Source organism: Psittacula echo (assembly GCF_963264785.1).
Source record: "Psittacula echo genome assembly, chromosome: 3".
Classification (NCBI taxonomy): Eukaryota; Metazoa; Chordata; class Aves; order Psittaciformes; family Psittacidae; genus Psittacula; species Psittacula echo.
This window is the reverse complement of record NC_137736.1, coordinates 70,221,212-70,232,037: the sequence shown is the minus strand read 5'-3', so window position 1 is coordinate 70,232,037 and position 10,826 is coordinate 70,221,212. Positions and strand designations below refer to the sequence as shown.

Sequence of the window (10,826 nt, the reverse complement as noted above, 5' to 3'; positions counted from 1 at the left end):
AAAAGACATTAAATACCTTTCTTAGGGCATTAGGTTCAAAGCCAGATTCAACAGTCGTGGCAGAAACCATGTTAAAAATCAAAGTAGAAATCTTTCATAAGTTAATAATTTTTAAATCTTACCGTACAATATCAGCAGAACTTCTGCTTTTGTTAAATATTTTGATAAAGCAATGGCATGTGAAAAAATAGTTTTAAGTAAACCATACATGTTTTAGCTGGTGAGAACAGAGATAATTGTCTATTTGTCTTCATTTGGTTCAAATCCTCCATTTACGTTAGCATGTGATGCTGTTGATTTTGAATCCTCTTTTTGCTCTGTTTTCTCGATATCTGTCTTTGTTTTGACCCGATGTCTTCTGTAGATACGGTAGCCTGGGGATTGGTATATATTTAGTATTAAATAAAGAAATTACAAAAATTGCCTGAAAAGGACACTGTAGTAACATGTACCCATGCAACATTTTCCTTCCTTACATTGCTAAAACAAATAGTTTCTTTAAAGCTACGTTTAACTATTTTATGTCAACAGCAGTCATTGGTGGAAAAGTACTTTTAGAAAATAATGAGGAAAACATTTTAAATCCTGTGTTTGGTGTTTGACCGCTTTGTGCTCCTGTTGTGTGCAGTGACTTTTTAAAACATTACCTGTCTCCCTTGGGAAGTCTTTGGGCTCTTGGTTGGGTCTGTGGGACTGACTTGAGTTCCATGTGAGTTCTGTTTGGAAGGATCTGCGGCAAAGTTTGTCTGTCCCCACACCATTGCTGACAGAGAGGTTGGAGTCAGGACTGCATCTTGCAGGCTGTGTCACTGGGACAATGCTCTGGTGTTGGGTAAGGTGGCTGGTTTGAGAGTGGGAGCTCAATAATCAACAGCTGGTTTCAGGTGTGAGCAATAGGGACAAGGTCCCAACCGTCTGTAAATTAGTTGTAGTAGCACAAGTGCAACTCATGAGACGTGTATGTGGGAGGAAAAAGGGACCTTTACCTCTAAGGAAGATACTTTCTCACATTAGCTCTGAAACTAATGCCTGTTGTCTCAACATCTGGTAGGAGGGGAGTTTGTGGGTATGACCCTGCTGAGCAGCTGTACACCCAGGCACCCTGCAGCTGTGGAAGAAGATTCGTTTGGCCTTCCTTTGCTAAAGATAGTAACAGTTCTGTGCTCAGTGCAGTCTCATATGCCCAGTTGTAGGTGGTGGAGATGCCCTGCCTTGTGCTGTAAAAAAGGGGTCTTCCAAATTTTGAACTGAGCCTTGTATATTCCTAGTTATGTACTGGGAACAGCACAGTGGTAGTGCTTAGTAATCATTATGTACTTAACTATTTTCCATTTGATTATTTTCATCCCTTCTTGTTATCTTCATATTCATGAAAAATGGAACTGATAATAATCATAATTACAACTCTGTCATAGAAAATAGATATACTTTACCTCCTAAAATTAGTAGTGCAAGAAACAGCTGGAAAATGCTGTAGATCAGTGGGAAAGTAAACATCAGTTCAAGCTGTGCAGGAGTGAATGAGAGCTGTACTATAGTTGAACATAGCTGAGTGTTTTGCATGCCTGTTTCCAGAGACACTGTACGACATCTAAAGAGAATAATACAAAGACTGTTGTGAAATAGCAGCCTTATGCTTTGCAATAATCTAGATAAGCAAGAAACATAAGCAACGGATAACTAAGAAAATGGTATCTTTCAGCTCACGTAGTCAACAAAACACTTCTCAAGTCATATGACTGTTACAACCAGAACACGACAATTTATGGTAGTTCAGCATTGTAAGGGACCGTGATCCACCTTCAAGCTACGTGTGTGGCACTACCTCCCTTTCTTTTAATGATATTCTAGACTGCAAGCTGCTGCATCTTCATGAGAAATTTTACTTCATTCCCAACCCACTTATAAGTCAGGTCTGTTTCATTTGAAGTGCAGGACATGGGCACACAGGTGGAAGATGTATGAACATCTGGAGGAAATAATATAGTCAGAATCTGTGTATAAAAACATGCACAAGTAAAGTTTTATCCTAGAAACAGGTTTGGGGAATGAGTGACCCTGAGCATAGCTAATGGTTAGGGAAGATTCTCAGCATTTATTAATCATTAAATGAAAACTTTTTTTCACAGTTGAAAAAGGCTACAGGTCTTTGTCATGGAGAATTCCATACCTGTTCCAAGACAGACCAGCTAAGCGGGCCAGAAAGAATCCCAGACAATAGCCAGCTGCTGGAAATATAGTGCCAATGATCCATAACTTGGGTGAGATAATCCAGGAACCTTTGTAGAGTATTCCTCCTACCACAGCAATGAGCACGATGAGGATTGCTCCCACAATGGAACCGACCTGTCAGGGAAAAGAGGAAGGACTGTGTGAATAAGAGACTCCAACAAAATTCAATGGCATCAAACATGGTGTCAAACATGCCTGTGAGTGTCTCTGAGTGACTGAAACTTCTTATTAAACATAAAACCCTGAAGTTTACAGCAACGTAATTCACAGCAGGTAGATAGATTAGATAGCTGCTGGTTTTCCCAGAGAGGAGATGTACGATGTACTTCAACGTGTTACTACGGATAAAGATCAAGGCACAGCTATAATAGATATCTATAGCAGGTACCTGTAAAACTAGTCTCTTGAAGCCTTGGCTATAATTGTACTTTGAACTGGAGATTAAAATTAATTTCATAGGTGTGACATGAGCAAGAAATGGTGCACACATTAGAAAAAATTCTTCAGAGCTGTTGGGAAGCTGGCAATCTCATAGCTGGTAGAATGCACTTTTCCTCCCCACTTCTTGGTCAGTTACACTCTAGGGCTTAGTATAACCTATGCTAACTATATCCTAGACTGTTAGTGATAGCAAATTATTTTCCAGGTGGAGCGGTAAATATTTAATGTGGCTGAAAATTTGTGTTTGAAAACTGTGGTTTGTATAGAATTTCTACATAGATGTAGTGACTGAGTTGACCTTATTTCCTGTGACTGAATATGCCAAGATCTTCACACTGATTGATTGCCAAAACAAGCGGTAATTCAGCCTCTTCTCACTATCCAAGAAAAATGTCTGCCCTTATGGTATATGTTGCCAGGGATCTTACTGGCATACTTCTGGGGCTAAGCTTAGGGTAATCCCTTTCTCAGCTAAATGTGTATTTCCATCAAACTGGCTTTATCAGTCTTTGGCAGAAGCCTCTTTAAGAGCACTGAGCAAACAAGTACTTTTGTTTGACTGAGCTATTAACCACATGCACCTAGGAAGAAGAAACATGGTCTGGCCAGACAAGCTCTTTTTTTTTCACCTGGCACACTGTCGTTGTGCTCTTATCTCCATTTCTCACTATAAAGACCTTAATCTAACAGCTACGGCTCAATTGCACCTGATGCTTCATTGTCCTACATAAAGCAGACTGTCAATGGACCCTGCTGTGGATTGCTCACTCACTTGGTAAGAAAGAGGACAAAACAGTGTTTTGTTGAGAGAGCAAGTAGAGTTTCTTTTCATGTGAGTTTAAGTCCATGTTTTCCCCTTAACTGATTAAACAGGAACAGTACAGTTTTGAAACCAGCACTCAATAGTATCCAAGTTCATAAGTGCTGTGAGTGCGTTTAAAAATAGAACAGAATAAACTAAAAGTTTGAGAAAATTAATTGACTTAAAAGAATCTTATTTGTGTTCGGTGTTTCCTGAGCTGACAGAAGAGATATGATAACAAAGCATAGGTAGAATAACAAGTTGCCAGAGTAGTTTTCTTCCAGAAAATTTAGAAAATATATGTGTTAAGTAAGAATGGTTAACAAATACCAAGGGTACTCAGAACATCTGACAGTCACTTTCAGCCTAAACCTACTGATAAGAATTATTAATTTGCTGTTAACGCTAAAACTAGCTGTAAACACTAAACAGCTACTTTAATAAAAATATTTAATAAAAATAACAATAAATAATTTACTTTATATAATAATATAACTTGCATATGAAATATATTTTCATAATCTTATATTATTATATGATTACATATCATTTATTATAATAATCATTATTATTTTTGAGAACAATTGTTTTTTAAAAAAATCATTTTTTGATGCATCTGAAGCTATCTTGCAAAGATATTTGAATTTTCTGAACAGTTTTGTTAGATTTTTTAGCAGTTGGAACATTTTCAAAATTTTTTTAAATAAAAATTGAATTCACACTTAAAATTGCCCACATAAATCAATAAACTGCTTTAAAAGTAGAAAGTTGTAGGTTTTTTTAATCCAGAATGATTTTATTTTTTATTACTTTGCAGAGTAAAAACTGCTTCCAGTTGACCTGAATGATTTTCCTTCAATTTCAGTTTACATTATGAACTGAACTCAATTATTATCACAGTTGTAGCCAAAGACAAAAGTAGGCTTTTTGGATAATCATGGTTTCTAATAATGTATGCAACTCATGCATATTTGTGCAGGGAAAAGCAGTGCATTTCTGCAGCATCTCATTTGTTTCCTGCTGAAAACTTTCCGGCTCTTATGAAGTCAAACACTAATGTTATGAATAGCAATGTACTGCCGCTGATTCCATAATTTGTCCATAAATACTAATGCTTCAGCCTTATATATATCTTACCTTAAGTATGATTTTTGCTTTTCTAGGCCATTTGTGGTTAACATATATTCCAAATGAAACAGGAACTACAAGAGCTACCAGTGAAATTCCTTTAAAAAAAGAAGAGAGAAGTTAAGCCCAAGTATCTTGCAGAAGTTCATGTCAGGAGGACTGACAGCATGCAGCATGGCTGGGGCTACAGAGCAAGCCTTGAAAGGATGTTTCTGATATGTGCACCCCAGAGCACGCATCCATCCTCTACCCACACCTGCCTATTTGCTTTTCTATAGAGTCTGTTACCTTTGGCAGCCTGTTGAAGTAATTGCCATTCTGCTGAGCTACATGCTCATTCACCTGCATCAGAAAGGCAGACAGAAATTTGAGTGTGCTAATCATCACTATCCTGTGATATGAGTAGCTTTATTAAATGTTCATTTTGTCTGCAGGTGTTTTGCTACTGTACCATATCAACAAATGGTTTAGAGCTTCTTTTATCTTGTCCTCCCCCTCCAGTAATTATTTTGAAACTACGAGCAATGTATGTGATATTTTTTTCTCCTCTAGAACAATAGGAAATGAAATTGAAGAATATGAAAGTGATTCTGCTGGCTTTTAAGATTAGGACAAAATGGAACCATACGTGATAAGCACTAGGGCCACAGCTCTGCAAACCACTGGAGCATATATTTCCAAACTCTTTGACTACTTTTTCTTTGTAGCTGGATGAGATTTTTGACAGGATGTCAAATGAAGCCACTTCTGGCGGTGTAGATTGCACCTTTTCAAAGAGACTCAGCAGTTTTAATCACTTGCTTAATTATCCACATGTGCTTAAGTACTTTGCCAGATTATGGCCTCAGCACTTGCACTTTGCAGTATTGTGCTTTAAAGCTGTTACAAACACTTTCATCCAGGGGAAGTAGCTATTCACGTACAAATAATTCTATATTCCTAACCCAGTACCTTGCAGGTCTCCAAACCATTTGGAAAGAAGAACATGCACCATCGTGATAAATATCTGTGCAATGTTTATAATGACTTCAAACCTTTGTTCTGCAGAGCCATGGATGATGTGAAGTGATTGAGGTACCTAATTCCCAGGGAAGCTATTAGAAAGCAGGAGGATAAATATTTTTCAAAATCTGGGGTAATTTCTTCATGACTCTGCATGATGATGGTATAAAGGAGAAAGGGAAGTGCTGCTCCACTGGACTCACCAATGCTGTTGTAGGGGAGCACAATTGCGTTTGCATCAGTCCATATCTTAGCATAAATAAAGAGGCAAAGTGGCATCATTCCCATTGCAAGTAGTGTGGAGCAAGTTGTCATGCTGATGCTGCAAAGAAATTGTGTAGATGGACAGTTCATCTCATGCTAGTCTATAGTCTTCCTAATATTCTTATTATGACTTCACAGCTTATGAAATGTTGGGCAGGAAATGCTGCTGACTACAGGCTATTTATCATGTATTTGAGGTTAGAAAAAGGCTAACTAGAAGGAATGGCTTCTGTTGGAAAGAGAGAAACATAAAATATCAACGTGTTCTGCAGCCACATGACAATAACTTGCAGTGTAAATGAGGCAGTCAGGCAGGTGTCCATCAAAAAGGTCTGTTGGCCAGTTGGTCTGCATGCTGTCTGTCCAATTAGCTTTCTGAGAGGGTGGCAAGCTGGACAGGGTCAGATCAACATTGAATGGAGTTTTCCATTACACCAGCATTTCTGGAGTGTTAAAATTTCACTCCAAAGTCAACAACATAAAAAAAAAAAAGGAAATAAAAAAATAATGTCTAGGTTGTATGTTGCAATAAAATTCCCTTTTCTGTCTTGTTTTGCTCTAGGCCAAAGAGTAGGTGACGAGAATTACCCAGTGAAGCTTAGCGTAAGTATTGCTGCTTCTGTTGTTTGTGCAAAGACATTTCGGTTTTAAAATATAAAATTTTGAAGCCATCAGGCCTGAAACACCTTGTATTGACAGATGCATTCTGAGACAGGAATGAAGAAGGAGGAAAAGGGAAGATAGCTAAAATAAGGAGGAAATTCTGAGAATCTGAGCAGAATAGATAAAATTATGTCTACAAATCACACTCCTCTGACACAAAAATAATGAGCGAGGGTTCTGGTTGAGGGACTTTGGAAACTTCCTTTTGAGTCTCACTTCTGATTTCTCTTTTATGTTGCTCATCCTCAGAAAAGGGACTACTGACCCTGTCCACAAACTGGCAGGTGCAGAGAAATCTAGAACAATTAATACAGAAACCATACAAATATCAGCATGCATTTTTGTCCCTTTAACTCTCTGCTTCAGAGTCACTGCATAGAACTTTGTAGGAACCTCAGGCAAGAAAGTTTGTACACACAGATTAAAAAAGAAACATTGGCTACAATTAAAATAAAATAGATAAAGGAGCTTATTTTTTCCTAACTCCAGATTTCCTACATTTTCATACTCTCCTTTTATATGCATCCTGTTCCAGTCTGCACATTGTCTGACCCTAGTCCCTGTTCCCATAGAAGCTCCCAGGGGATTGGATGAAATGGATAAAAGAGATTATTTTTCCTACCTTCAGATTTCCTACATCTTCGTACTGTCCCTGTATCCTGCTCCAAAGTTTGCACATTCCCTAACCCCAGTCCCTGTTCTCACAGACTCTCCTAGGGGAGCTGTGAAGGAGATGGTGTTTCAGAATCAGTTGTTTTTGTGAAATATCAAGAGATGTCAGAACCAGATTTCCCTATGGGAAGCTGGGTCTGAGTTACTGGAAAAGGTATAAAAATTCATCCTTCATCTCCCTGTGATTATATGAGCAGTAGAAAACAAACTCCCACTCTAACTTGTGGTCTGTTTGCTTTGGGAAGTTTTGAAGCAGGACTGTAGACAATTCTCGTGGGTTGCTATGTATAAACATAAAATATTATCAGCTAAAACCAAAACCTTGTCTGCTCTGATAGACAGGCTTTCTATCATAATGTGCTGGCTCCAGAAACCAGCCAAGCTACTTATATTGTTATTCTTCTATCAAGAACTGAAGACACTTGCATTGCCATTTCTGCTGTAGGTCACATATTCTCTGGTCCCTGCATTATTGTTGCAAAGGTACTGACCAAAAACCTTTGACTTCTTAAGGTAAATGTCTTTATCTGAAGAACAACCTTTTATAAGTATTTTCAATTTACTTCACCCTCTGCCAGCATCCTGGGATATAAACCCTACTCATATTTATCATTGATTCTCACTTTTACCATTGGTTTCAGTAGTGTGACTTCAAACATACAGAGCTGGGAAAGCATAGTTTAGCTCAGTACGTTCTTCTAAGGAAAGACTAGGACAGGATTTCAGACTTGTTCTGGATAGCTTTCCATTTGTGGTTTCTTAGACCTGTATTTATTGAAATTAGGTGTCTTACATCTCCCTAATATCATAGGTCTTTTCTCCACGGTGAGGAAGTTGGTGATTAGCAGAGCTGACCACATGCATAGTTCAAAAGCTGGTATTACATTAACACCTGCATATGACAGAAAACCTCACTATTTTGAAAGGATGGAAAAAATGTCTTATTAAAGCTACAAATATTAACATTCTTAGTCTATTTGCCCTAGCTCCACATCTTTCTTACTTTTATTATTTTTTCCATTTCTAGTTCAGACTGGTATATGATAAATCGGAGGAATGCTACAATTTATGTTACTCTGTGGGAAACAGAAATTATCCTGGTGTTTTTTTTTTTTTTTTTTTTTTTTTTTTACGGCAAAGTAATCAGGATATAAAAATTAAAAGATGGCTCATTTTTAAAGGCTGTTAGAGTTAATGTATCGCCCATGGAATTTGCATCAAGAGTAGGGTTCATTTCTCCTGCGTGTTTATTGTCCTAGGCCATGCCAGGTGCCTTACATGTCTGTTTCTGAGTTCAGAGCACCCTGTCATTGAGACCATCACACTTTATTACAAAGGGTTTTTTTCATTGCATTCCATATGCAGGGCTGCCTTAGACAGCACCTTCTAGCTTGCAAAACTTGCCTTCAGTTTGAGGACTTTGCAGAAAGTGCCAGGAGCAAATAGAATGACCGCAAGTGATTTTCATTTGTATTAGTTCCCAAAGACATAATCTATGCCTGTCTATTCATCTTTTCCCACAAAAGGAGGGAAAATATCTGTGCACAGGTGGTCTTTCTCAAGAAACATTACTTCAAGAACTATTGCACAGCCACTCTTTAGTACAAGAGGATTCAGATCCTAAAATCCTTTGTTACACATATTTCTTTTCTTTTTATGCCCAAGATGTTGGGAGATACAAAAAAATCACAAAAGTAGTTTTAACTTGGACAAAGATTTCATAGAATCATAGAATAGTTAGGGTTGGAAAGGACCTTAAGATCATCCAGTTCCAACCTCTCTGCCATGGGCAGGGACACCTCCCACTAAACCATGCCACCCAAGGCTTCGTCCAGCCTGGCCTTGAACACCGCCAGGGATGGAGCATTCACAGCTTCCCTGGGCAACCCATTCCAGTGCCTCACCACCCTAACAGTAAAGAATTTCTTCCTTATATCCAATCTAAACTTCCCCTGTTTAAGCTTTAACCCTTTATCCCTTGTCCTGTCACTACAGTCGCTGATGGATAGTCCATCCCCAGCATCCCTATAGCCCCCCTTCAGATACTGGAAGGCTGCTATGAGGTCTCCACGCAGCCTTCTCTTCTCCAGGCTGAACAGCCCCAACTTTCTCAGCCTATCATAACCCTTGGTATCTTAGTGGTCTTCATAAATGCTATATTCTGCAGGATCTGAAGATTTACAATAAAGCATTTTCTAATGTACACAATTCTGTTGTGGTATTTTCCTCATGAATTCTCGCTGAACCAAGGATACTCTCTATTCTGTTTGTATTTATTACTATTACAGTAACTAAACATCTTTACAAGAAAAAAGGTCCACTATGCATGAGCCAGGAAACTAAGAAGAAAAGCAGAGAGTCTTTCTCAATATAAAGTAGCGTAAAAAGCCAGATGAACTACTTAGGGAATGGCTGGTCTTACCTGAGGTCCATGTCTCCATCCACCCAGTAGGCAATGATATTGGAGGCTGAGCCTCCTGGACAGCATCCCATGATCAGCACCACGATAGCTTGAATAGGAAGCACGTTAAAGGCCAGGGACAGCAAGAAGCCTGTAAGAGGCATAATCCCAAACTGGCAAAGGAAACCCACAAAAATACCCCAGGGTCTTTTTATGTGGCCCCAGAATTTCTGAAGTTCCACATTGCAACCCATGGAGAACATCACCAAAGCCAGCATGATCGTTAGAACAGCACTTAAAACTGTACTCAAGGTTTCATTAAAATTATCTTCTGGTAACACACAAGATGTGCCATTGCAAATAGTAGCATTTGCTGGACAAGCCGTGGAGTTTTCTGCCAAAGGCCTGATGTTAAATTGCTGGGAAAGAAGATATGCCTGCATTTTGAAATACAGAACTGCTCAGTACATCCGAGGCAAAATTTCAAGCCTGTGTAAACGATTGTTTGTCAGTGACTGCTTTTAAATGTTCCAGGAAGCAATAAAATGCAATAAATTCTTGAATACTCTTACTATTCTTGCAGGGTTTGGCACAGTGCTGATTCATATAGTTATAAAATTGCACTTGCTTGGTGCAATGACAATTAATCATTTATTCATATGATAATGAGGAATCCCACATCAAGAGAATAGCTGCGTTAATCTTTAAGGGTGCAAAGAAGTCTTGTGGTGTAGTTGAGCACATGAAATGAGAATCACAGGAGGAAGATAAAGTTTACACTTCATTCTTTGAATTTCTTGCATGCCTTCGGGAGAGCCACTCATGCATGACCTGTCACTGGCATTACAGGGGTCTGTGGGGTGAGAGATCAAGACACAGGAAACCACAAGTAGAGGTCCTGAGCTCGGATTTGAAGCTGCAACCCTTGCTAAGTGATGCAGCATTCGCTGTGGCACACAGGCTTATTTAAATGGGGTGGGATTCTCATTTGGTTGTATTTCTAGAAGTTACTACTGGTGCACAGTGATAACTATACCACAGGACTGTGTGCACATTTGTGTTACTTTTGGCTCCTAAATGTAACTGTTAGGTAATCTTTCTGATTCCTTCTCAGCTTTCATGTAATCCTGAAGATGATGAAGATCCCTGGCTGCAAAGTTTCCCATGAAGCAATATGCTAAATTGCTGCCTGTGCGTGGCTTTGACACACAGAGAACCTCT

At 38.7% G+C, this 10,826-nt stretch overlaps 1 protein-coding gene across 1 annotated transcript; it reads right to left on the bottom strand.

The window, feature by feature from the left end:
• Nucleotides 1-240: 240 nt before the first annotated feature.
• On the bottom strand, nucleotides 241-10,048 carry SLC10A2 (solute carrier family 10 member 2; the record flags this gene model as incomplete). The annotated part of the gene is made up of 6 exons (XM_080612374.1): nucleotides 241-374; nucleotides 1,434-1,591; nucleotides 2,171-2,346; nucleotides 4,613-4,701; nucleotides 5,809-5,927; nucleotides 9,627-10,048. The coding sequence occupies 6 exons, from the start codon at nucleotides 10,046-10,048 to the stop codon at nucleotides 241-243; spliced, it is 1,098 nt and encodes a 365-aa protein (XP_080468500.1).
• Nucleotides 10,049-10,826: the final 778 nt, after the last annotated feature.